Source organism: Dasypus novemcinctus, chromosome 13 (assembly GCF_030445035.2).
Source record: "Dasypus novemcinctus isolate mDasNov1 chromosome 13, mDasNov1.1.hap2, whole genome shotgun sequence".
Classification (NCBI taxonomy): Eukaryota; Metazoa; Chordata; class Mammalia; order Cingulata; family Dasypodidae; genus Dasypus; species Dasypus novemcinctus.
The window spans coordinates 40,141,860-40,169,367 of record NC_080685.1 but is presented as its reverse complement, the minus strand read 5'-3'; the positions used below and the strand labels follow the sequence as shown (position 1 = coordinate 40,169,367).

At 38.0% G+C, this 27,508-nt stretch overlaps 1 protein-coding gene across 5 annotated transcripts in view; it reads right to left on the bottom strand.

Annotated features, from left to right (window-relative positions):
- DDR2 (discoidin domain receptor tyrosine kinase 2) overlaps positions 1–27,508 on the bottom strand; it is a 162,348-nt gene that overhangs the window by 6,004 nt on the left and 128,836 nt on the right. For 3 of the 5 annotated variants that reach the window (XM_058310040.2, XM_058310039.2, XM_004449392.5), the window contains 9 exons: positions 20,854–21,097; positions 15,136–15,198; positions 14,098–14,228; positions 11,064–11,274; positions 9,418–9,641; positions 8,037–8,164; positions 5,483–5,674; positions 4,956–5,190; positions 2,299–2,448 (listed from right to left, as the gene is read on the bottom strand). In XM_058310040.2, the coding sequence (XP_058166023.1) occupies positions 2,299–2,448; positions 4,956–5,190; positions 5,483–5,674; positions 8,037–8,164; positions 9,418–9,641; positions 11,064–11,274; positions 14,098–14,228; positions 15,136–15,198; positions 20,854–21,097 (1,578 nt within the window). The remainder of the gene's footprint in view (positions 1–2,298; positions 2,449–4,955; positions 5,191–5,482; positions 5,675–8,036; positions 8,165–9,417; positions 9,642–11,063; positions 11,275–14,097; positions 14,229–15,135; positions 15,199–20,853; positions 21,098–27,508) is intronic. The other 2 variants (XM_058310043.2, XM_058310042.2) reach the window with 1 other exon arrangement.

Sequence of the window (27,508 nt, the reverse complement as noted above, 5' to 3'; positions counted from 1 at the left end):
AACTTGTTATATAATGGAAATTATATTTCATGACAATTCTTATATTTATAGAATTTTATTACCTTTCACATCATGAGACACAATGAACTTTTAAATCTGTGTTAAATTTTTGTCATTTAATTCCATTTAGGCTATGAGAAAAGTGTTACCTGGGAATTCTTGACATCTTATGAAGATAAATTAAAAAGCAAAGAGGTCAAATACATTTTTTAAAATTATTAAAATTATTGCTATTGACTTCCAAGCACTTTCAATTGAAGACAAAGATTTAAAATTTGCTAAGCTATGACTCCTATGTATACAATTCCTTCTATAAAACTCATTGCACTGCAAGTTTCTTTCTGCATTATATCTACTATGTTCAATAAATTAGGATTTAAGTAACCATAGCATTCCAAAATGAGTTAGATCGCACATATATAGCCCAAAAGCTGATAGTGCTGAGAAATTACTTTCCCCACACTCTAATGTCAAGCTTTTAAAATTTGAATACTGAAATTTTAATAAAATTTAATAATAACTAAATTTAGTACAATGTAGTAATAAATTTAATATATTATGTTTCATAGTTAATACATTAAATTTAATAATTTTTTATAAAAGTGCATATTATGCTATTAAGCAAGAAGCTAATTTAGTATATAGTGGCATAATTTGACTTTGGTCTTAACTTCAGTCAAATATTTGACTTTAAAACTCAAACATTTGGTAGGTGGTCAATATGTATATTTGGTGCACCACTAGTAGCCAGTGAAGGTGGGAATGACGGACCTTTTTAAATTGGTTATTTACAAACAGATAAGTCAAAATTAAATCCCAGAGATTATTAGGAATGAAAACTCCCACCCTAGAATGATGAAAAGTATTTTCTTGTAAAAATAAACAGCATAGCATTTGAAAAATTAATACATAAATTTTAGTGCTAAATAAAAAGCTATATACATAATATTAAGATTATTTTTAATGTAAAGCAGACAGTGAACATTAAAAAAAGGACATGCCTTTCTTTTGCTGCATGTTTGCTGGTTCAATTGCCTCATGACCATTTCTCCCTCTGAGGGTTTCAGTCACTAAATAATAAATTGAGGGAAACTAAAAGACACTTAAAATATTCCTCTCTTTGCAACTATTCCAGGATAAACTCAAATTAGGACCATGTTATGAAAAACAAAATTGAATTTTCTAATTGAACGTACCACCTTCCATTTGCCACGTGTCTTCTAATGAATGGCTCAGAGGTTAAAATGTATTAGTCCAGGGGAAAAAAATCATATTTTTCCTTGGTCCATTTAGTTATTTCATGCATACTAGAGTAAATTTTCCCATTGCATAGTGAGAAAGCAATTGCCTCAAAGCCAAGATAGATCATTTAGGTGCTCTGCCACAAAATATCTATAAACTATTAAAATAAAATTAAAATTTAGAGACTCCCCTTTCTGATCTACCTGCATATTGCATTCTCTCCTGCCATTCCTTTACCTTTTGCTTGCTTGAATTTACTTGTCTATTTAAGTCAAACAGGATCCACTTTTTACTTTCTGCAAGAGCCTTCTTATTCCCCTGCCTTCCCAAATGTTATCATTTTCCTGTTTGAGATGCCATACTCCATGAATGCTGAAGCCAGGCCACTTTTGGAGGGTAAGTGGATCCAGTACCTATCAAACTTTACATTTCAATCTCACTGGAAATTTAAAAACTGAACCATCCAAAGAAATATCAGAGTATTTTAGCTAGGAATTAGACTCTTCATTTGCTTAGAACCCAGCTTTCCCTGAATCCTGAGAGGCCAAGAGATGCCCTCCAGGAGCAGCTATCCATGATGTACTAGACCACCTCTGGACAACACAAGTCTAGAAATTCCACTAAACAGTCCAAACCAATATGTTGCCTTATACCAAGGTGCCATTTTTAATGAATGCTAATAAATCCATTATTCATTTTTTAGGTTTATATTTTAGTTCTTATCGTTTTCAACCAGGAAGACAAACCACAAAGTCTAGATCAAGAAAAAGACCCAAAATGAGAGCTAGGATTTTATTTCCTGGTACCTTTGAGTTGGGGAAGAACCTGACAAAACTCCTGATCCCCCCAGTGATCAAAGGGTTGACATACAGGTAAAGCAGAGTGTGATGGGTCTCAGGAGAGATCTTGGTCCTTATCCAGATATTTGGTGACAAAGAATGACCATCCATGTGGCCCATCTTCCAGTACAGGACTATCGTATTAAGTCAAGACTTCCCTTTAGCTGTCCTCCAAGAGCATCCATGTTCACACCCAACCATCCCAAACAGTTCCTACCTGCTTCCCTTGGTCCCGGAAGAACTCTCCAGTATTCTCAATGACCTGTTCATCTGACAGCTGGGAATAGGGTTGCTCCTGGCAAAAGGTGAAAGTCTCCCACAGAGTCACCCCAAAGGCCCACACATCACTTGCTGTAGTGAATTTGCCCTATTAAGTGATGGAAAGAAGGGGAAATCAGAACAATCTGTGTACAACAAGAGCAGATGAGATTTTCATAATCTGGAGTTATCCTGGATAAGGATTGCTGAAATGGCCAAGATATGCATAGAGGATCTAGAAATGGCAACATAAAGTTGTTTGGACACCAAGAAACAGGCCATTTTCTCATCCTCATGACCTCAACTTAGGTCTGCTTCTCGTGGAGATGTGATCCAAGTGTTGAAAGGGATGCAGCTATAAACTATCTGATTCTCTCTGGTGTAGCCTTAGGAAAATGTCCCTGGGAAGGACAAAATTCAATGGAAAGCCAATTGTTTTTGTGTTGGAGATAGAGTAATTTGTTTTAAGTGCCTGGACTAAGTCCTGAGTGAGTCCAGGACTCTCACTTCCCAGTTAAGTGATAGCAACAGTCTTGAAGAGTGAACTTTAACAACAAGCCTCAGCAACTAGATTCAGATATAATTGACATGCATTAAATATGTTTATGTGCTTTTATTCAATCAACACAACGATAATGTAAAGTGGATGATATTGTGTATCCTTATTTTTCAGACCAGAAAAGTGAGACCAGAAAGGTTTATTAAATTTCCCTGGTTAATAACACTATTAGCAATGGAAAAACTTTGATGCAAACTAAATTCCTATGCATCTAAGTCTAATGATCTTTTTCAACACCATACGGTACCTTAAAAGGGAGCCGTGCTCAGTTATCTCCTTAGAAATAGGTAAAATATTCAATTCAGATAGGTAGTGATGATAAAGATCTTAAAAAGATTTGTGTAAACTGGTCTATAACACAAAATTCTTAATAATAGCAGAAATTTAGAAAAGTATCTAAATTTCAATATGTAGAGACATTATTAAATTGCTACACATCCACAAAATGGAATATTATCCAGTCATTAAAATTAGGTTTTTTGAAGAAGATTTTATGACTAGGAAATGTCTGTGATAGACTGCTAAGTAAAACTAGAGAATTGTCCATGCATAATATTATCTCAATTATATATACACACCCCCATAGGAAAAAAATACGAAATAGTAATGGTGATTATCTTAAGGGGAATGGAATGTGTTTACTTTTTTCCAAGCATTTAAAAAAAATTTATGAATCCTCTAAGAAGTAAGCAGGAAATAAACAGATTAGCTACAAATAAAGAAAACTAGATTGGTCTCAGGCTTTTCTCTGCATCATTAAATGATGAAGACAAAACATTACATGTTCACAGCAGAAACAAAGTTTATGGTCTAATAATACTAGAATTCAGCTAAGCAATTCACATGTAAAAATCAACAATAAAAAGTCTCAGACATGCTTGGTCAGAAAATATCCCTCCATGAGAGACATCTGAAAAACCTTATTTAGTTGTGGTCCAGAACATCAAGAATCAAATAAAAGCAATAAAGCAAAGAATGATGAACTTACAATAAAAAATGGAAATAGTGGTAAGGGTTAAAAAAAATTATTAATTAGAAACATGGCTATAAAATTAATACAAAGGAAAAATATTTTGTTCGGAAAATATTTCTTTAAGAGATAAGGTTTTCACATGTAAGTTCTAGTGGCCATCCTTTTAATGGATAGATTCTCAAACACTGATCACAAATAAACTGCTTTGTTGTAACACACAGTACTGCCTCGTTCCTGATGAAGTCACTGATTCTTAGCTGATTGTTATGTATTTGCCCAGGGCACTTTAATTCAGGCTGTAGTTATTTTTTTTTTTAATACAATAAAGACTTTTCATTTAAACTTTAACTTTGTAAATATTGAAGTGTATAATTAAAGCCAATAAAATATGGGTTTGGATATTATTTTAGCTTATTATTTTTATGTGTTTTAGTATCAAATTACAAGGAATTGAAAACTAATAACTTAGTCTTAGGAACCCATTCTTTTGTAAGCAAACTGCTAAAACAAAGCAAAGGCGATTGTTAGTTTGAGCCAGTATACTTTGTAAGCCCTTTGTATTCCTGTTGTACAAGGGTAACCCCATAATAAAGGTTATATTCTGTTTTCAGAGCATTGCTTATTAAAATGATGGCACTACCCAGAGATGGGGAAGGAGGAATGTGATTACTTTAGTTTTTGAATTTCCAAGTTTTAAAAAATAATAAATTAATCAGTCAATCACCAAAAAAAAAAAAAAAAAGAGTTAAGGTTTTCAATACCTTAAACTAATTAAGACCAATGAGTAAGTAGAAAGAGTGGAGAAAAAAAAAAAAACAAAAAAAAACTAAAGCCCTTATTATTAGGGATGTACTTTTAAACTTTCCCCTCAAATTTTCTATAATGAGCATATTACTTTTTGTCAGAATAGGTAAGTGTTTAATAATAATAATAATTAGTATACACAGCAAATCATCTCAAGGCAGGAAAAATATCCAGGTCCATTGAGTTTGCTTCTTCCTATCTCTGGTTTGCCTTTACTTGCCATGTGCACCTGCCTACATGTCCATTGTTAAGGTAAGGCTTAAAAATTTTGGGAACTCACCAGCAAGATGCTCTCCCAAGACATCCAGCGGATAGGCAGCACAGCCCGGCCCTGGATCCGGTAGTAGTCACCGCTGTACAGATTTCTGCTCATTCCAAAATCAGCTATCTTGATGGTATAGTTCTTGCCCACTAAGCAGTTTCGAGTGGCCAAATCTCGGTGGACAAAGTTAAGAGAGGAAAGGTACTTCATGCCAGAGGCAATCTGGGTAGCCATAAACTTTAGGTTGACATAACTAGGGAAATATAAAAGTAGAGAGAAAGTGGCCTTGGGAAACAGAAAGTCAAAAAAGATGCACATGCTAAAGTTGGTACCAAGGTACATAGATTTACACCTCAACCTCCCTTCTCTCTTCTTAATGAACCTCTTTGCATTTCCCCCAGATGGCAACCTCTCCATTATTCCCTCACCACTAACCTCCCTCATCATCTCAGAACCTGACGAACGTAGTTTCACTACTCCCCATCTTCAGAGCCCAGATTGGCGTCATGCATACAGGAAAGACAGAGAACACTTGGCTTATTTACCTGACTGTGGGTACATTGCCAGAGGAAGAACTGGGGGGCTCATGCCGGGAGAGAAATTGGTTGAGGTCCCCATTCTCCATGTACTCAGTGATCATGCAGAGAGGATCATCGGTGATACACACAGCTAAGAGACGGATGATGTTTGGGTCCTTGAGCCGGGACATGATCTTTATCTCCTTAAGAAAATCATTCCTTTGGAGGATCCAGACATAGAAAAACTCAGAGGCTGCCAGAGTTAGACTCAAGAAGTAGAAAAGTACACAGCAAAGTCTGTTCCTAGTCATTACACCAAGCCTTGTTTGTCTTTAGATAACATTTGAGAAAAACTGGTACCTAGAACTGTCTCATCTACTCATCCTGGAATGTGATGCACCATCATTCAACTGTAATCTCTCTGACTACAAGAACAATGACTTATTCATCCCTAGTATCTAACACAATGCTTGACACACAGGAAGTAATTAATTGACATTTGCTGAATAAAATACATGCTGCTAAAACTAATCTGCAAAAATGAAACTTTTCCCTGAAAATCTTATCTTAAGTTCACCATGGGTACATTTATGTAACCTAAGTATCTTTTTAAAAGAATGGATATAATATGGTGGCATTTTCGGGACATTGGAATTGTCCTGATTGATGTTTCAGGGATGGGTATAGACCATTATAGATCTTGTCATAACTTACAAAAATGTGTGGGAGAGAGTTTAAACTATTATAATCCACACTTAGTGGCAATGCTCCAACATATGTTCATTAATTTTAACAAATGTACCACACTAATGAAGGATATTGTTAATATGGGAAAAGTGTGTGAGGGTTAGGGAGTGGGGCATATGGGAATTTCCTACACTTTTTATGTAATCTAGGTATCTTTTAAAAAATAATTTTTTAAAGTGCAGTATGAGTAATTGTTTTTTTTTAAAAAGGCATGGGATCTCTCTACTAATAAAATGAAGAAATATTTTATTAAGTGAAAAAACATTCTTGGTTTATCTGATAATCTTATATTTTCTCATGCTAGCTTTTCTTAATACAATTTGGTAGCCTGTCAAAAGCAGAGTTGTTTAGGAGTCATGGTAGCACTACAGATCATTTCAAAGGAAATACTCACTTGGCCAAGATTAATAACTGAGTATGTGGTGACAGCCACCCTGGAGTCAAAGAGTGAGCTACAATCTTCTCAGTAGCAATATTTGGACTAGTGAAGCTGCTAGCCCACATTCCCCAAACTATAGGAGCTGATCACTTATAAGACTCTTGTCATTTTTCTACATATCCTGGACTGAGAGCCATACTGGATAAACATTATAAACCCCTTGGAATCATGACAGTCCTGATGACACATCTCCCCCTCATTTATTTCCCCTTCAAGCCCAACCGAGGGGTTTCCATGGCTTGGGAGGGCCCAGGGTCTACGTCACTCATCGTTGCTAAATGGGAGTAGACAAAGGTGGGGGCACACCAAGCCTCACCAACCAAAACCACAGGCTATGTCATATCCTGGTTTGTTTCTCCTTGGCCCTTTGTGCAATCATCTACCAAGAATGATATTAGGAATATTCCATCTCTCTATAGGACCCAGAGGATGTCACTTTTCTTTCATACTAAAATCCTTAAAACAGAGATTCTCACAGTCAAAATTCTAAAGTCTCCATAGTTCTGTACCTTCTCCTCTCTTTCTTCTTCATTCCATATCTTATCAACTGCGGGACCTCTAATGAAACCCTATCACTATGTCTGGAATTTGTGATAAAATGGGAGCTAGGAATAATAAACTTTCTGTCACTTTGCCTATCAGTGGGACAAATCAAGCCAATGCAAATGAGAACACCCATATGTTACCCAGATGTGCCGATTGTTCTATGACACATAAAACCAGTTTTCAATTAGCATGCCTCTCTGGGTGAGGATTAACCCACAATTACTGTAAGGGAAAGGCTGTCAGACAATGGAGTATAACTGGCAACTGCAATTTATGTAGCAAAGGATCCAAGAGATTATTAGCCAGTTTGGGAAACCGCTAAAGGAATGTGGATTCTTTTGCTTTGAGTTCCATGGATATTTTTTCAAGTAGAGTAGTTTCTCATTTTGGGGGTTACTGGACATAGAAGAAAAGAAGAGTAAAAGAGAAAAAAAGGATGAAAAAGTAAACATAGACGTTATAAAAGCAGAATGGAAGAATTAGCAAAAAAGATGTGCTGTGATTATGCAAAGTTTGTCAGGAGAAGGTAATAACACTCGGGTATGCTATATATAACGGTTGAAGAAATACATATCTAGAGTGTTGTGAATGTTTGGAAATTCTGTGCAAAGGGGATCAGAAGGTAAATATAATATAGCAAATGGAATGGGCAACGTATATTCAAGAAAGCTGTGAAACAAAGACTGAACAGACAGCTCCATCAGAAATATAAAACATGACATTGGAAAAGTGAGGAAGCTCCCAAGCCTTCCATCTTAAAAGAAAAAAATTCCACAGAAGTTTCCAGGAATGCTCTTGGTCCTAAAAGATGACATACATAAAGGAAAATTCAAAATGCAGACCACAGACCTGGCATTCTTGTTGGCATCTGCTCGGAGCATTTTCACAGCCACCAGGACAGGCTGGTTGGCACTGACATCTAGTGCAAAATCTTTGTCTTTGAATTTTTCCATTCCCTCCACTTCACAGAGATGAACCTAGACAAAAGTCATCTAGTCTCAGCATCATCATTTCTCCTGAAGATGTCTCAGAACTCTTGCTGGGCATTTCCTGGAGATAAACTAGTTCTTACAACTCAAGTAAAATAATCAAAAGCCTGATAAAAAGGTACATCTAACATATCTTTGATTAAATAATTGATAAAAACAAAAGTAAAGTACCCAGCTAATATGATATGTTGCTGCCTTATAAAATATATATACTTTGATTGGAAGACTGAATAAATGAATGAAGACATCTATAACATGGGATTTAATTGTAGCAAAGAACAATATAAAATTACACTCAGTGTAAATGCTTGAGCTTTGATTCAAGGATGTCTAGTTATCAGATCATACAAAACATAAGGAAATTTCCCCTATAAGGTAATCCCTTAGGATGGGGTTAGTGTTGTAGGTCACTCCTATGTATCAGCCACAGAGCAATGAGCCTGATTTTTCAATCCGGAGCCCATATGAGTACATATAACACCACAGACAGATGCCATAGACCCCTCTACATCCTCTAACACAAACCTACAAAACGGTGGAGGACCCCACCTGTGTTGGAAACCAATAACACTATTCTTACAAAGCCAAGTATTATATTCAGAGTTTAGATAGCGGTGTTGAAGAGTTTGCATTGCAACTTAAATCATTGCCTTGAGTTCTCAGGAGGTTCATGTGACTGACATAAGATTGAAAAGTCAAATGTTACATGCATCAGTCTGACATCAATTGGGTAGAGTGCTTCTCCTTATCTTAGTTGGTGATTCATTCCCAAGTGGCTGATTCTGGGAACAAAAGCTGGGTGAGGTTGTTTTTGACCATGAGGCATGTAATTCCCATTAATGAGAAAAATCAAAGTGGCGATCAAGCAGCAGAGTGTACTTGGATAGTTCATAAAGGATGATCACATCTTGTGGGTCCCCACCCTTTGTAACCTAGCATTAAAATGTTTGAAAATATTGAATGTTTTTTTGGGATATACAAAGTCTAGCAACTTTTCTACTTTAAAACATCCTATACAGAAGTTATAAGTCCCAAGAATTCCACAGCTTTTTGACAAAGTTGAGGTTGGCCCAATACTAGACCCCCAGAGGTCAATGCAAGAACAGAACAGAAAAGCAGAGGAGGCACTCAGTTGTGAATCCACTTTGTGGAAGGGACACTTTGCACTACTGGCCACTTTAAGCCAATCACTCCCTTTGTGCTACCAAGGACAGGAGGTACTACTCAAAAAATCAACTCACCTCCCCAAATTGGCCCTCTCCCAGCTTTTCCTTGAAAGTTAAGAGTTTCCTGGGGAACTCTTCCACAGCCACATCTTTCCCTGAGAGCAGGTCCATGGTAACAGCAGGCACTGAGTAGGTGTTGCCTCCAGTCACTCCTTGGAGGTTCACAATGTCAGCCTCTGCATAGTGGGGCACCCCCTCAGGCCCATTTGGCTGGACTGGCTTCACGATGCCACTGCAGCCTGGGAAGACAAAGGCAATGAGTCCAGTTCTGAGGGGGCATCTTTGGAGATCTCTTTGAAAAAGAAAATCTGAGAGGAGGGCTAGAACATGCCCCTAAAACAGTCTCACTCCATGACATTCTTATATGGAGAATGGGTTTGCTTCCACTAGGGACTCTTTCTCATGGCCTTCAGGATATAGGTCGACCCTTTATCTCATAACAGATGAGCACTACCCTCCTCCTTGACTAACCTCATGGGCAAAGCTATAGGAAGCTTCATGCTACATAAGGTTGGGTGTATTCAAGGTTTAAATTTTAATACCATATTTCCTTGATGTTAAGATACTATCATTGTTTTAATTACCTAGTTAGAGATTAAAATTCTTTAATATCAAATGTATATGGTCTGGTTTAAGATGCACTCTGACTTTACAAATTTTAAAATGGAGAAGTAGGAAGATATTTTAGGCTTCAGAAAATAGGTATATTACTTCAGTTCAGCTTAAGAAATCAAATAGTTTATATCTTTTATTCTTGCTGTCTCTGTGAAATCACCTTAATTGAATGTACTCTTTCAAGGTTTGCTACCTTAAATTGAATAAGTACATGTCAGTTTCCTTTCTCCCTTTGAAAAACCCCTTTTCCACCTAGCTCCTTGGACAGCCTATGCTCTCATATTTGGTCCTGCTTGCTTCTGCAACCAGCTCAGGCTGAGCTCCTCTCTCCTGAATGCCATGTAGTCCCCTTCCATCAATTTGGGTCACTATTGGGTTGCTGACCTTTCGGCAAACCTGCTCCACTCTTCAATGATGAGTTACATTCCTTTCTGTTGTGGCTGCAGAGTTGCACTTTTTAAACAACATTTGGGATTTGAGTCAACTGGCACTCTTTTACCAAAGCAACGCCTTTTTTGAGAAAAGGCAAGAAATATTTACTCTCATAATAAAATGTTGTGTTCTAATAAAAATGTTTACCAAAAAGAAAACAACAAAAATTAGATAATTATCAAGACAGCTACAAATATGGAACTCCAGAGTATCTTTAGTTTCATTTATCTGTTTTTCTCCAGGTGAAATTCTAGTCCTGCAATTACCCCTAATGATGTTTGGTGAGTTCCCTGTCTGAATCTTCTTACTTTCCTCATATGTAAAATGGACCGTTTTGGCTTCTCTGGCGTTAATACCCTTATAACACCTTTTATTTTTTTCTTCCTTTTCTGACATGTGGGTTCCTCCAAACATCTGCTATGTTTAGTAGCTGGGGAGAGGAGATCAGATTAAGCTAGGAGCAACAACAGACCAAATCTAGAAAGAATTTCGACTTCTTGGGAAGTTAGCATAGATTAAGATCAGATCTGGTTGAATAGGAGCAATATTGCCATACCTTCATAAGGCCTGTCAAGGCTTCTCCTTCAATTCCCTGCCCACTCTTTTATCCTCACCTGACTCCTCCTCCCCTGGAGCAAATTCTGGGAGTTTTCGTATCAACCTGGATGGCTCCTGGTAATCAGGGCGAAGGGGAAAGATGCGATCATAAGTAGAGTTGGACTCCTGCTCACTTGGTGATGAAGAGCGGTTGTTGTTGAACATGCTGGACTCGCTTGGCAGGGAAAGGCTGACTGTCATTTCATCATCCAGCATCCTCCGGGAAGCCTGGAAGAGAAGACATGGAAGAAGGGCATGCTGGCACAAAGAAGATCGTCACTTCCTCCCTTTCTTAAACCGAGCTCTTCCTTTACCACTGCTAAACCCCCCAAACACTGCAAGTCATAGGGATGAAGTCTATTTCCACAAATGCCTATGTTGTAGAAATTTAGAACAATTCTTTGTTTCTACAAGGCAGAATTTGATCTTCTAAATGTCTGTGCTGCAAAAGTGCATTAACTTTCATTGAAGCACTTATAAGCATTATTTATAACATTATAACACTCTAAGAGTCTCTCAGTGGCCTATCAAAGATCTTATCAATCTTATAAAGTTTCCTATGTTCTATTAAATAATGACTTTTGCTGAATTTCCCTTTAACTGCTTTGATTTTTTTAATAAGAATTAAAATGTTCATTAACTCAACAAAAGCAACATTATAAACAAGTAATTATCCTAAGTTAGTACAGCAACCCCCCCTTCTATTATTAGTAACCAAAAATTAGATAGTTACAAAATGAGAAAGAATAGTCCTAGGTGTCTAGGGATCCCAAGACTAATCTAATACAGGAATAAGACGAATAAAACAACTAATTTTGGTATCCTATCTGATGTGACCCACCTGTTCCCTCAAAAGGACAATGTCAGCATGTGAACATATGTGAATATTTGAATTTAAACATGTAAAATGCTCCATTCCTACAAAACACTTTCGGGTGCTCAAAGGAGAAATCTAGTTGTTTGCTTCACCCACTATACTGAAAAGTCCTTGGTTGCAGGAATATCCCCAATTCTGAGCATGGAGCTCAGCACATACTAGGTACTCAATAAATGTGGGTTGACTCTCTCAAAGAAGGAATGCTGAAGATACAATCAAGACTATCCCACAAATAATGCTATGTGAAATAATAATTCTTGGAATGTGTGCTTAAGGATGTTATTCCAGACTACCTGAGCTACCTTACTTAGGATGTACAGGAGTAGAAAGGATTTCTGGAAGATCAAATTAAATATTCAAAGGCAAAATTTGTGCCATTCCTTTACCTAGAGATTCTTTAATCCAATATTCCTCTCCCAGATCATAAATATATTCCAAAGAGCCTCAGAAGATAGATCCAGAGAAGGGTGGTAAATTCCAGCTCAACTAAAGAGAAAACTATCCCATAGAGAATACAGACCATACTCCCTCAACTAAAATGAACTTATAACATAGAACTCAATAAGGACATAAACTGTTCAATGAAACTTTAGTCCTTCAGATCCCTCCCCTACACTCTTTGTTACCCTGAACCATGAAACTCTTTATTTAGACAACCCAGAGTGTCCATCATTCTAAAAGAGAAAGATTTCAATGCCATCTCATTGATACCTTGAAATGCATTCAGGTCAATGGGTGAAATCTCTATGGATTCTGTTTTTCAGACTTTAGTCACTATTGGTGCATTGAAAACTTTAACTTAGGAAAAATGTTTTCAGACTGATGATAGAGGTGCTTGTGGAAAACAAGAAGGCCTTCTTTTCTGTGAAATATTCCTGACTAAAAACATTGAAATAAACCTTAACCATCTCAGGAATGTGACTGTGGACTAAGTCAGAAGGAACTGCAGGCTACTTGTCTGGGCCATTCTCTTCTCTTCTTTGACTTGAGCCCCTTCCCTCCTGCCCAGCATCCAGAGAGTTCAGGAGATTTGAACCCATTCTCATGGTGCTCTTTCTCCACCTAGAGAGTAAACACACAGGCTTTGGTCTTCCCTGATAGCCCATCCCAAAACAAAGAGAACAGTCATGTTATACCCTCCTTCTTATTCCTCAGCAGGCAGTTCAAAGCCTCAGGGCCCAGAGTTCCCATAATCTCTCACAGTCTTCATTGACCAGGGAAGGCATCCATGATCAAAGGTACAATCACTTAATCATCAGAAGACCCCAGGAAAATTAGACATTTAGCAAGTATCCAGGGAGTTGATATCTGGCCCAGGAAACCAAGAAAAGTTCTAGGAAAGTCATGGAATTCCACCTTTGGTGGAATGGATACATTTTGGAAGAAAAAAGTCATTATATTTCAAGATTGGAAAATAGGAGAGTGCATGGAAGAAAAAAATACTAGTCATGTGACCTTGAGTACATTATGTTTTCTCAACAGTTAATACACAACTGTTATGCCCACTTCCTTATTACCCAATGAGGTTTAAATAAAATAAGTGAATAAAATCTCTGTAGACTGCAAAGTGCTAGACAAAAATGATAAACAGCATTCAAATCAGTTGGCTGAGAAATGAAGAGTCTGAGAAGGGCGACATAATCAGACTCCAAGTAAACAAAGACATAGGAAGAGAATTGTGAGAAACTTGGTTTGGGTATTAATGAGGCTGTGCATTTTTCTACACCATGCACACACACCAAAAACCAGCAAGATAATAAAGAAGGAAAAAGAAATTCACAGAAATTTTGGCCTAGGTATAGGACAGTGATTCTCAACCTTGACTGAGCACCAAAATCATGTGTTAGTTTTTATTAAATGTGGATGCCTGCACCAACCCCTCAAATCTTGTGAATCAGAATCTTCAAGGGAGAATCCTGAATTGAGATTCAGTGTATTAGGAAGTTTTCTGAGTTTGCTAAAGAGGTCCCAAATCTCTTCTCCAAAAAGGAGAAAATGATTTAGATTATCCTTTTATGGCTCCTTTCAGCAACAAGCTTCTCCAGTCCTATGATTCTTGGTAGCCCTGGTTAACTCTGTTAATCCTTTATAAATTCTTATAATCTACCATGTAGTCCTGGACCTATAGCAGTTTAGGAAAGGGAGGAGCAACTTCCCATCCTATACTGCCTTACCTTCTCCAGCATTTTCTGCCAGAACTGCCTCCAGAGGATAATGACAATGATGGCCAGAAGGATGAAGATGATGGCCACCAAGCAGCCAATCAGGATCCGAGTGTTGCTGTCATCAACTTTAAGCATTGGATCTGTGGTCAGGAGGAGAAATACAGGAGAGCATGATCATTTCATGGGACAAGAGACAGCATGAGGGACTGGACTAGGGACACAGAGATAGAACCTGTTCCTTTAGGATAATTCCAGATGCAACCTTAGTATTTCTGCTTATTCTTGGTCTTGCTAATCTTTTATTACTTTGCTCCTATATCCCGTATTCCTCTTCCATGGGCCAGGACCCCAACCACCACCACCACCATATCTCAGATAGGATAATGGAGAGTTTTTCTATTTTCCCAAATTTTGTCCCTCTTTACCACATCCTGGGTCTTCAGGCCCCTAGTAGCAAAGAATTGAGGAGCCAGTTTCACTCTGCATTCTTTGAGACATGCAAAGTAGCTTACAGTCCTCTTTGGAGATGTTCTCTCATATGTGTTTCCCAGATTACTGGCTGATAGGGCCAGTGACTGTCTAAGGCAAGGAATATACTCTTATTTGCATCCAATTAGAAGCCAGCATTTTGTTTCATAGAGAATTGTGAATGTGTTCTTAAAGGTATTATTCCAGAATAACTGAGCTATCTTACTTAGAATGTAGAGTAGAAAGAGATCCTCACCATTCATTGACATCCGCACTATTAGTTTCACCTAGAAATGCCCCTATCCTTGTTTCTGCCCAAACTTCCCGAACTTTCATGGAATAGCTGGAACCACTCCAGGTACTTGCCTCAGCTAAAGAATCACAATAACCTACCGTGAAGACAGTGAGTTTGGGCCCTTCACTTTGCAAATGAACTGTCCAGTATTTCCAGTGCTATTCTTTATTCAAACCTGCCGGCTTGCAAGCTTCCTATACAGTTAGGACTATGCAAATCTCCACCCTTCTTTATCTTCCAGGAGGTCCCTTCAACTTATTTTTATTACCAGGAATCACACATACCATAGGTTGTGGGTGCCACAGGAGAGGTGGGCAGGGCTCCAGAGTTGTTGTACATTGCGGCATCTATTGCAAAACAAGGGTGAGTTAGAGCTAGGATAAGTTAGGCAGATAGTGCTTTTTTTCTGACTGCATATTGTGACCTAGTACATTGTGAAATCAATTTAGTGGGTTACAGGGAAGCAGATTTGGCTCAATGGAGTCACACTGGCTCAACGGAGCCACATGGGAGGTCCAGGGTTCAAATCCAGGGCCTCCTGCCCATGTGATGAGCTAGCCCACACGCAGCACTGTTGTGTGCAAGGAGTGCCGTGCTACACAGGGGTGTCCCCTGCATAAGAAAGCCCCATGTGCAAGGAATGCACCCCATAAGGAGAGCTTCCCAGTGCGAAAAAAGTGCAGCCTGCCCAGGAGTGGCATCGCACACACGGAGAGCTGACGCAGCAAGATGATGCAACAAAAAGAGACACAGATTCCCGGTGCTGCTGACAAAAATACAAGTGGACACAGAAGAGCACACAGGGAATGGACAGAGAGAGCAGACAACTGGGGTGGGGGGGGGGGGGGGTTGGCAGGGAAGGGGAGAGAAATCAAAAATAAATATTAAAAAAATTTTAGTGGGCAACAAACAGCTTTTTTAAAAAGAAATAAAATCAAATAATATGTTAAATAAAAAATATTGCCACTCATCTCTACTGTAAGGGAAGATTTTCTTTTATATAATTTTTATTTCAAATATTATATACTGTGTGTCAAAATACAAGGAATTTCAGAACAGTGGACTCACAACTGCAACCAGGCATTAGCATACAGAAAGCATGCATAGGAATTGAATTGCTAATTCAGCAAAATGTAGAGAAAATACAGTGAGTCAGTGAGCTTGGGACAAACATAGTGCTAGGATGCTCTTTCCTTCATGGAAATTAAATTGTTTTATAAAAGGGTTTTCCATGATGCCTCACTGCCCGAGTCCTTTAATTCGTATGTTAAACCTTTATCCTTAAAGATGATTGACATTGGAGTACCTTTGATAGTTATATTGCAGTGTCTGAGACTGGGCCTCAAAAATGTATTTGTCAGAATGAGGTTGGCAACTAATTTTTCTCTATGATTTTTCTAAGCAACAGGGTCAAACACTTAAATTTTTTTCTGAAAAACGTTCCTTGCAAAAATCCTAATTTTTTCTTCTTCTTAGCATTATTATATGAATGGGGAAGTAACAGCAGCTACATGTCATTTTTTGAGTTGGGTCTTCAGGCTCCAGTGAGACTCAAAATTTTATGACATTGGATTTGACACTCAAGAGACCCCAGGAGTCAAAAATTGAGGCCCGCAGCTGTAATTAACTGTTATAATATAAGCGAACCAATTATTCTGTTAAGAGAATTCCTGAGGATGAATGGGAATTTATTATCTGCTGGTTAAAACTTAACAATTTAAATGGTACTGCTTCTGAGCACCTGATGGCCACTCTTAAAAGATACTTCATGTAAAATAATCTGTCCATTTTCTTTTAGATCAAATCTTTAGCACAAGAAGGCATTTAGGCATCAAGCCTATTTTTCTAAACATATGTTCTATTCCCTTATTAGTATATTTTAATTAGCAAACCATCTTAAAATTTTCTTCTTTTAAAAATCAAATCAAGAAATGGCAGGGTCTTCTGGTTTACCTTTAAATTAGCCTCTCCTACCTCACAACCTATACAACCTCCTACCTTTAAGCTTGTATTTTTCTTCCAGGTTCAGTACAAGACTCACTCTTGTCACCTTATCCAGGACAAGCATAGTCTCTAGTGTCCCCTCTCCTCACTACTTACTGTTGATACCACTTTGAACATTTTTTGGAAAATCACTGTGTAGTCCTGTGTCCCCAGCTAAATTTGGATGGCAAGGAGAATGCCCTAAGTGCTTTTTAGCTTTTGAACATTTGGCACACTGCCTAGCATCCAAAAAACTCAATCACTATTTGCTATTGTTGTTCAATCAAGAGTATTGCCTTAGAATTTAAAATGAATCCTTAAAATTTGAAGACAGAATAAAATGAATTTATCATTTTGGTGACAAAACTACACTGAGAAAAGAATTATTCCACTGTTATTCCAATGAATCACACAAACAGTGTTTTGATTATATATCCTCAGTGTTTTTTAAATAGTAGGATAAAGCAAATACTGTCATTGTTTTGAAATACTATATTTAGCATAAATTAGAGATCCAGGTATGAAATCTAATATAAGTAAAAAGTTCATAATCTTTCATTTGAACTAGAAGTAGAATGTGCACTCATGATTTTTCTTTCTTTTTAAAAATGTTTCTTAGCTTCACTACTGAAAAGTCCAAGAACAAAATGACAAGCCAGTAGCAAGGAACACCTGTATTGCCCAGTTTGTGGTGTCTAATACCATTCCCCCACTGAAAGGAACCAGAATTCTAAAAGAAATGACTGATTCCAGGTCTGGGGCAAGAAATATTCAAAATGAGCTTGGGACATCTCGCTCTTTCAGAAAACAAGAAAGTTGTCAAAGGCTTACAGGGTTGGATCTAAGGACACTGAGTCAGCTTTAAGGGGTACTCTCTAGTCAAATATAGAACAAGTTTGGCATCAAAAAGAATAAAAATTACAATTGATTAAACACATTGAATGTATAAAAGCAACAAGTGAATAATGATACTAAAAAACAAAACAAGGGTAAGAAACAAAATAAAACTCATTAGATACCATTGAAGGTTGCTAGGGTGTTATTAATTCATTACTCTGAAAATTGATAATTAAAGGAAAAAAATAATCATATCTGCATCAGTTTCCCAATAAGTGGGGTGGAGCTGATGTATAAACAACCTAATTTACTTGTTTTTGTGTGCCGTGACCAGGCACCAGGGACCCACACTGGAAATGCATGCAGGCTGCCATAATAGCATTTTTCCCATAGACTGCCACACTGAACCGAGGAAGGGGATGGGGCCAGGACAAGTAAACATGTCACTACCATATTTAGGCTTTCTTTTTCATACTTTGACACTTACTGAATCTAACACCAATTGTTTAACACAGTTCTGGGAATCTACCTGAGGCAGAGAAACAGGGAGCAGAACCAGCGGGCTTCAGCTGCTGGGGCAAAAGACTAAAACTGAGACAGAGCTTCTCCCAGGAGGAGAAGCTGGGGAAAGAAACTCCTTTTATTGAGAAGAAACATTCACACACATACTGGGGTATTTCTGAAAGCTACTGCTCATGCTCAGGGCAAGACACATGCTCAGAAAGACCTTAGAAGAACTCAGCTGTTCTCTGTAGGCTGATCTATAAGTTCAGTATAAACTGCATTAAGCAAAAAAAAAAAAACCTCAACATAGAGCCAATCTATATTAAAACTCTGGGGATATCTGACTTCCAAAGTTAACACATCAAAGTATTCAAATGTCCAGAATTCACAAGACACACAAAGAAGTCATGGTACATACAAAGAAGCAGGGAGATATGCCCGTTCAAAGGAACAAAATAAAACAACAGGGAGAGGACTTGGCCCAATAGATAGGGTGTCAGCCTACCACATGGGAGGTTCGCAGTTCAAACCCCGGGCCTCCTTGACCTGTGTGGAGCTGGCCCATGCACAGTGCTGATGTGCGCAAGGAGTGCCCTGCCACGCAGGGGTATCCCCCACATAAGGGAGCCCCATGCACAAGGACTATACCCCATAAGGAGAGCTGCCCAGCATGAAAAAAAGTGCAGCCTGCCCAAGAATGGCACCGCACACACGGACAGCTGATACAACAAGATGACACAACAAAAAGAAACACAGATTCCTGGTGCCACTGATAAGGATAGACGTGGTCACAGAAGAACACACAGTGAGTGGACACAGAGAGCAGACAACCAGGGGAGGGGAGTGGGGAGAGAAATAAATTTTAAAAAATAAAAATAAAATAAAATAAAACAACAGAAACTATCCCTATTGATGCCCAGACATTGGAAAAAATTAATCAAAGATGGTAAGTCAACTCTTCTAAATAAGTTCAATGAACTAAAGGAAAACATGGACACAGAACTAAAGGAAGTCAGGAAAATGATGCATGAACAAAAAGAAGAATTAAAGCTTTTTGAAAGAAACCAAACAGAAATTTGGAAAATTGAAAGCACGATAATGGAAATAAAAATACACTAGAGGGGTTGTGACAGTTTGAAGTTCTTTTATGAATCCCCAAAAGATAAAGATTATGTTCTTAAACTAATCCATTCTCGTGTGTATAACACCCTTTGACTGGACTACGTCAGTTGTGTCAGATTCACAGAAAGTAAATTGCAGATGCCAACAGCTGAGAGTAGGGTAGGGAGGAATAGGGATTTATTGCTTAATGGATGAAGAATTTCTATTTGGGGTAATGAAAATAATTTTGGTAATGGATGGTGGTGATAGTAGCAAAACATTATGAATGTAATTAATACCAATGAATTGTATATTTGAAAATGGTTAAAATGGGAAATTTTGAGTTTTATATTTTCCACAATAAAAAAATTTTTTAAGTTTCATGAAGAACTTTCCCAAAAAAGAATAACCACCTGAACCAAGAATTCTATCTTAGCATCACTAAAAGTGAGAGAATCCAACTTTACATACCCCTGATGAGATTCAACATAAACTATACATCACTATCTATGAAGAGATCTTGGCAAAAATAAATATTCAACTTGAATCTAATTAGCGTGTTGATAGATAAAACTTCCAGTCAATAAGAATGACAGGGAGTAGATGCTCAAGTAAAATCATACCACAGAAAGCAATTGGTCAAACCAGAACGGAATTAGAAAAAAAGGAGGGGGTTGTTTTAGATTAAAAGAGACCTAGGAGGGGAGTGGATGTGGCTCAGGCATTTCAGCACCTGCCTCCCACATGTGAGGTCCCGAGTTCAGTTCCTGGTGCCTCCTAAAGAAGACAAACAAGCAATGAGCAGACAACAAGCAGACATTGAGCAAAAAAGAAAAAAGAAAAAAACCGAGTTAAAAAAAAGAGACATAATAAAGAAAATACATCAAGAAGCCCTTATTTGAATCCTGATTCAACCAAGCAAACTCTACTAAGACATTTTTAGACTATCTGAGATATTTGTATATGGACGGCTATTAGGTAATTTTTTAAGGAGTTATTAATAAATGTTGGATTTTATAATGGTATTATGCTTATAAAGATGATATTCTTTCTTAGAGGTATTCTAAAATTTTTAGTAGTGAAATCATTACTGTTTTAAAGATTTGCTTTAAAATACTACAGCAAAGAAGGAGGAATGCATGAAACAAATATGGTAAAATAACAATGGCTATTGAAGCTGAGTGATAGATGGGGGGTTCATTGTTTACTTTTGTGTATATATGGAAATTTTGTTTAAATATTTTAATAGGAATTAGGTGTTTTACCTCTTAACTGCCTGAATTTATATAAGGTATTTGTTTAACACATTGTACTCTTGTTTGTTTTTTAATCCTTTGTGTTACATCTCTTCTAGACAAATGTGTGAGAAAAGTCAAGTAAACATTCTTTCCACTTGCATTCTCACCCTTACCCCTCCACAATTAAAACTAGTCATACAAAGGTTTTTCTCTGTTAGCAATTAGAAACCACCTGCACAAGCCCACTCTCAGACACCTGCCAATAAGAATATTTGGACATGTGCCTTCCTCCTTTATCACCCTACTCCCACTTCCTCAGAGGGCCCTCGAGTTCCCCACCTGATTGGAAGGTGATCTCACTGAACATCATCCACGTATCAGCAAAATGGTATTGGCACTTGATGGCACTGGCCATGCGGTGATGGAGGGGCACAGTGACGAACCGAGCACTGGGGTTGACATCATCCAGGACAAGGGGGAAGGAGACAGCATTAGGTTCCCACTCATTGGCTTCTGAGCGAAAGTAGCACTGTACCTCCTTAAAGATCTTCACACCTTTAGCAAACATGTTGTTGCAGTGGACCTGGCAGAGAAAGAGGCATGTAAGTGACAGAGTGTCACTGCATGGTGGCAAGGGGACACAGTGCTGGCTTACCCGGACCTGCTAATTTCTCTGAGCACCACCCTTGGTGAATGCTGGTGGTTTGTTGTCTTTTAGGTTTCCCCTTCTAGGAACTTCACAGTGGCAGTGATATGTTGGTAAGCCTTATGACACAGGGTTGCAACCCTGGTCATGTCTATGCAACTCTAAGTTCCTGAGCACCTCACTTCTCATTGTCGGGCTGCAGTTTCCTCATCTGTTAAATGAAGGCTGGACCAGCAGCCTCTCAGGTCCTCTCTTGCCTTTGACATTCTGAATCTATAATCCTCTCAGTCACAGTCATTGTCTTCCCAGTATCAAACTATTCTGAACTGAAGTAAGAGTAAAACCACCATTATGCTTCCTTCTAGGACGTTCTAAAACCAGTCCACTCCTTTTCATCAGATTTAGGTTAGAAACTGGAAATAATATACATCTGTAAACAATTTCATCTTTCTTTTCAGAAATTTCACTTCAAATGCCATGTATCAGCATTTTCACCCAGAGTCAGGAAACTTAACCATCTCTCTCAATTAAATATGCTTTAGATAAAACAATTCTGACAAGGGCACCAAATCTTCCTTATAAAAAGAAGGTCTGTTGGATATTAGCCTGGTCCCCTTGCCTGCTGCCATGACCACTTCTCCAGTTATTTGTATTGCTTTTACAGGTCATTAGGAAAAAAAGATTCCACAACATTCCCTCTGCAGCATCATGCTGTGTTTAACAACCCTCAGTAGGTTGAATGTTCATATTTGTAACTAACTCAAGTTCCTCATGGAATATTAAATGGTAGTTTAATAACATTTCCTCTGGCAGAGTGCTAAGTGGAAAATAAAGTTTTGCTGGTTACTATCCACTGAATATAGACTTCATAGACTGAAAAAGCATTATTGACATGGGAATATATTTCCTGTTGCCATTTTAATGTTTTATTTAGGCTCCCAATTATGACCCTTTAACTATCTTCAATACCCTCCTCTGGTATCATTAGATGACAGCCATTCAGATTTTTTTTTTTTTAATTTTTAATATTTTTCTTTTTTCATTTTATATTTTTTGTTTATTTTTAAAAGATACATAGATCACACAAAATGTTACATTACAAAATACAGGAGATTCCCATATGCCGCACTCCCCACACCCCCCCCCCTTTTTTCCACATCATCAACTTCTTTCATTAGTGTGATACATTCATTGCATTTGATGAATACATTTTGGAGCACTGCTACACAGCATGGATTATAGTTTGCATTGTAGTTTATACTCTCTCCCAGTCCATTCAGTGGGTCATGGGAGAATATATAATGTCCTGCATCTGTTCCTGCAATATCATTGAAGACAACTCCAAGTCCTGAAAATGCCCCCACATCACACCTCCTTTTCCTCTTCCTGCCTTCGGCAACTCCAGTGGCCACTGTCTCCACATCAATAATATAATTTCTACCATTGCTAGAGTCACAATAATTCTATAGTAGAATACAAGTAAGTCCACTCTAGTCCATGTTTTATTCCCCAATCCTGAGAACCCTGGGATGGCAATGCCCACTCCACCTCTCAACTGAGAGGGGGCTTCAGTCCCACATGTGTGGTGGATAGGACTCTCCTGCCCACATCTATAGACGCATTCAGTTCCTTGTTGTGGTGGTTGTCCATCCTTAACTTACTGTCAGCTGACCTGGGTGAGCCCAACGAGCTAGAAAGTAGGTGCTGCAACTCTGCTGAGGCCCAGGGCCTAGCTGGTACATGGACAGCCCAGAGATACATTTTTAAGTGAAGAAAGAAGCAGTGGGCATAGAAATGTAATGACTTGATAAGCTGACCAGAGATACTCCAAAAGACTAGGATCACAGAATATTAGCACTAGTAGAGACCTTCAAAATCATCTAGCCCAGCTCTCAATTTGCTAATGAAAAAAAAACTGATGCGCTAAAAGGTTTGACTTGCCCATCGTCAGTCAACAGCAGAACTGGGTCTAGACCCCTATAGTCCTAGCCCAGTATGTTGGAAACTGAGGCACAGTGGTCTCACAAGGAGAGACGTGCTGTTTCCATGGCTACGCTTGCACCCTAAGGAATGCAGTAAGTAAGAGTTCCCGGCAAACAGGATGAAACTTAAAGGCTGAAAGAAAAGATGAGCATATACCTTTTGTAGTAAATAGAACACTTAGCCTTTGTACCTTGAGATAAGATTTTTTGAGTTCCTTTGAGTTCCTCAGTAGTGCTAATAGTTAACTGCATGTTGCTGCTTGTTGTCACATAGACTGGGGTATATAGAAAGCCCCTTGTAAACAATAAAGTTGTCTGAGAAGTCTCTACTCGCAGACCCCCTGATCCCAGCTCTCTGGTTCTTTCTTTCTTTCTGTCTGCCTTTCTTTCTTTCTCTTTCTCTTTCTTTCATTCACTATACCCTTCGGGCCCAAATCTCCAACACCAGTGGTCTGTTCACTTACAATGCCACACTGAAATGGAGCAAATCATTGTAACACTTCCATTTGGATTTTCCTCCAAATGTTTTAATGATGAAAACATATGTTAATACCTTCCTTGGGATGAATTAACTGTTATAGTTTATTGAACACAAGTCAATGGGACAAGGCTAAAATAAAAATCAAAGAAATATCATCTACAGCTTCAATAGAGTTTTCAGATATTTAGAAATCTACAAAGTGTTGGCTAAGTGGCCCATGGGGTAGATAATAATCTTTCCCACAGATGTTTTGGGAATTCTCTTGGAATGCAAATAAATAGCACAGGATTTCATTCCCACGTGGACTTACATATCTATTTAATAAATACATTTTAAAAATGCATTAGTGTGCCTTTATATTATATACTTCAGGGAAAAAATGGGCAGTAACTTGACTACAAGGAAAAAACAACTATCTAAAAGACATCAGTGCCCAAAAGTCATCTTTTACTTATTATTTGTCTCAAAAAAAAAAAAAAATTTAAAATAGACTGGAAATCTGTTTGGCCTGTAAAGAATTGGCCCTGAGTCAGCTCCTCCGAAGTTTTTGGCACCTTCTCATTGCAGAATATGGTTTTGAATAATTTTGATCTGTGATACACTGATTAAACAGGAGCTGCTGCAGACTCAGCAAGACTAATGCTTATTGACTAAATATTTTAACTTTATGGAGAAATTAAAATACATTTTATTATTTGTGGGACTAGAAAATCTCCCAATATGGGTGAATTGACATACATGCTCATTGGTGCATATGAAAATACTCATTATACAGAAATACAAATAAATCTTCTTTTAAAGCACATTTTTATTACTATGCATATTCTCTGCTCCCCCCAAAATTGTGAAGAATAATGTCTTACACACAAGCATGTCTCCTTTTGCAAATAAAGAGTACCTATTCCTATTGAACTGAAAATTGTCCCAAGATAGGGCCTGTATTTTATTCAACTGTGTACCACAGAACATAGCGTCGTGCTATGTCTGCTCCAAATACTGTTGATAAATTAACAGCAAAGATAGATAGATAGATGGAAGGATGAATGAATTTAAGAATCAAAAACTGAAGCTGAGGACTGAGGGTAAATAAAGGGAGAACTACCAATTTGTTGATCATTACTATTCTGCACCCAACTACTAATGAAGATAAAGAACTGATAAACAGGGCCCACTTGTGAAATCATGTTCACTTGCTCTCTCTGTTTCTTGGGACTTATATTGGAGTCCCCTCATGCTTCTCAATAAACCAGTATGAGTTATATGGGAACCAAATCAGCTCCTGAGATCTGTCTTTTTTTTTTTTTTTTTTTTTTCAGATGCAGGGAATTTTAATTAGTTAAGACCAAGAAGATAAAATGGATATAGCTACCTTATTTTCAGCACCTGCCTTTAAACAGGCTGATGAACACCAATTGGAACACAGGTAAGTCTTGCTCTATGAGACAGTAAAGGGGTTTCCCTAGTATTTAAAGATATTCATAAAACCAGTTATACAAATCTAAATATAAAACCAATCTCCTATAGGTTGTGAGCTGGCATTTACCATCTTTATGAAAAGTTGAATACTACAAATTCAACCTAGCTTCGAGTCCAATTATATTTTTAGAGGGGGAAACAGTGACAGCATTTGCTGAACAGAATTACTATCAAAATTCAGAAAGCTTGATCATATTCATTTAACTATAAGCCAATCTTATTTAACTCAGGACTGTCCAACAAAAATGTCCTATCAACCATTCATGACCTGAATTCTGGTGTATGAGATCAGTTTAAATACAGTACATGTAAAAAAGTCACAAGTCATTTCTGTTTTGTAATAAATCACACAGTGCCCAACTATTACTCATTAGTAGCTTCTTTGAGATAAGCTATCAACTCTGCCCATTCTGCCTTCCTCTTAATGCCAGCAAAGATCATTTTTGTTCCAAGGATGTACTTCTTTGGAATCTCCAAATACTCCGTAAGTGTCCCTCTCCCCAAGGAATGGCTTTGTTCTTGCTGGCATCTGTGTAAGAGAACCCAGGGACCTGACCTGTCTTCTGCCCAAAGTGCAGATTTGGCCCAGGCTTGTGCTCTACTCCCTCTTTCACAGTGTGACACCGGGCAGACTTCTGAACAAAAATCTCCCTGCCATTCTCAACACCACCCATTTTGAATTCCTTCTCTCATCTAGCACTACATAAAATTGCCTGTTCGGGCACCGGAAGCTGGACGTCCTGCTCTCTAAATCCAAGGCCATGCTGCTCCACGCCACTGGACCAGTGTTGGTGCCACCAAACTCACTCCGCCTTCCTGTGGCCCAACACCCTGAGGTTTTTCCCACATCAGCAAAAGGACTTTCCTCTCTAACCAAAATCCCCCAGTTTTCCTCAAACTTGGAATTCAGTTTTAACATCCAGTGTGGTAATTTTATGCGTAGACTTTTCTTCTCTTCCATACCTTTCTCTGTGAAATACACTTGGGCTTGGGCAAGGGAAGAGGAAACCAATGATTCAAGGTGGGTACTAGGAAACTGACTTCTTTATTAATAGAGATATCCTCAACTCTTACAACAAGGGCAGGCTTTCCCTCAGGACCTGCCTCAGAGAAAATGGAAATCAGGCTTTAATTCTCCTCCCTAGCTCTTCTCAGATGTCTAACTTCACACCCCCAGTGTGCCTTCTGCTTCTATCCAACCACTCAATAAAATTAACCTATTCCAGTTCCCACTTCCTCTTACCTGCTCTGTGACAATAAATTGTTAAAATAATGTCTGTTTGCATTAAGCATCACTTTTTTAATGTTTTACATTTCCTCAGATAAAATGCTTGCATTTTAATACAGGTGTTTGGGAGATGGTACTTAGGCAAAACAAAACAAAACCTAGTAATTTATATTTTAGTATTTATAGGAGGCTTGGATTAAAAAGTACCACTCCCTTGACTCTCATCTATTGGGTAACCAACTCCTCTGACTTGGCAAAGAGTCACCCAGATCACATGAAGATGTCAAACTAAAACCCTGGTTCTGAGGTCTATGTGTAGAATCCAGAAGTTGGCTCAAGCCTGGAGTAATGGCAATTTTTCTCACCTGGCCCCAGTCTCTCCTTTGAGTTTCTGTTTATAGATAGGGAAATACTATTTGCTAATGCCCCAGTCTTGTCCATCATATCTTCTCCTTCTCCCCAAGCTGGCAGAGATATTTATAACTCTAAACCATTAGAGCAGTTAATAAAGGATACCATTACTTCATTCACAAGCATTTTTTGAGTCAACATGAACTAAGTGCCAGGCATTAGGGTACAGAGATTATAAAGAGTCACTTCCTAGGAGAAGCTTGAGGTCTAGTAAAACAGTCATACATACACACAGATAAGTAACAGTAAATGTATTACTTCCATAAATAAGGAAATAAAAAGCTCTGGGAACAGAAAGTATTGAATCTTGTATTATGATTTCTCAGTGAGGAAGGGAAAAGAATACAGCCCAGGCATAGGAAGTGGTTCCAAATACAAAGCATCTCTCCAATGCCATTGAGAATCAGAGCTGCAATGAGCCACCATTATTGGTAAGAGTGTGCCATCTCCCTCCTGTTGTGGACAGGGCAGTATTATGTCTTTCATGGGTCCTAGGCAGTTTTGCCCTTATGAGTCTTTTCCCTCACACAAAAATATTAAAAATTCTATTTTACACCTGTCTTGTTAAAAAAAATGAATATAATCTATTAACTTAAAAGTTCATTTTTTTCTTCTGATTTTATAAGAAGTAAAAACATTCTCATGAGCCCTAAAAATATGGTGGACCCTAGACACTATGTTGACTGTGCCTAATAGATAAGTCAGCTCTGGTGTTGGGGGAAAAAACAAACAACAACAATAAAAAAACACAAACCATTGAGAATCACTGA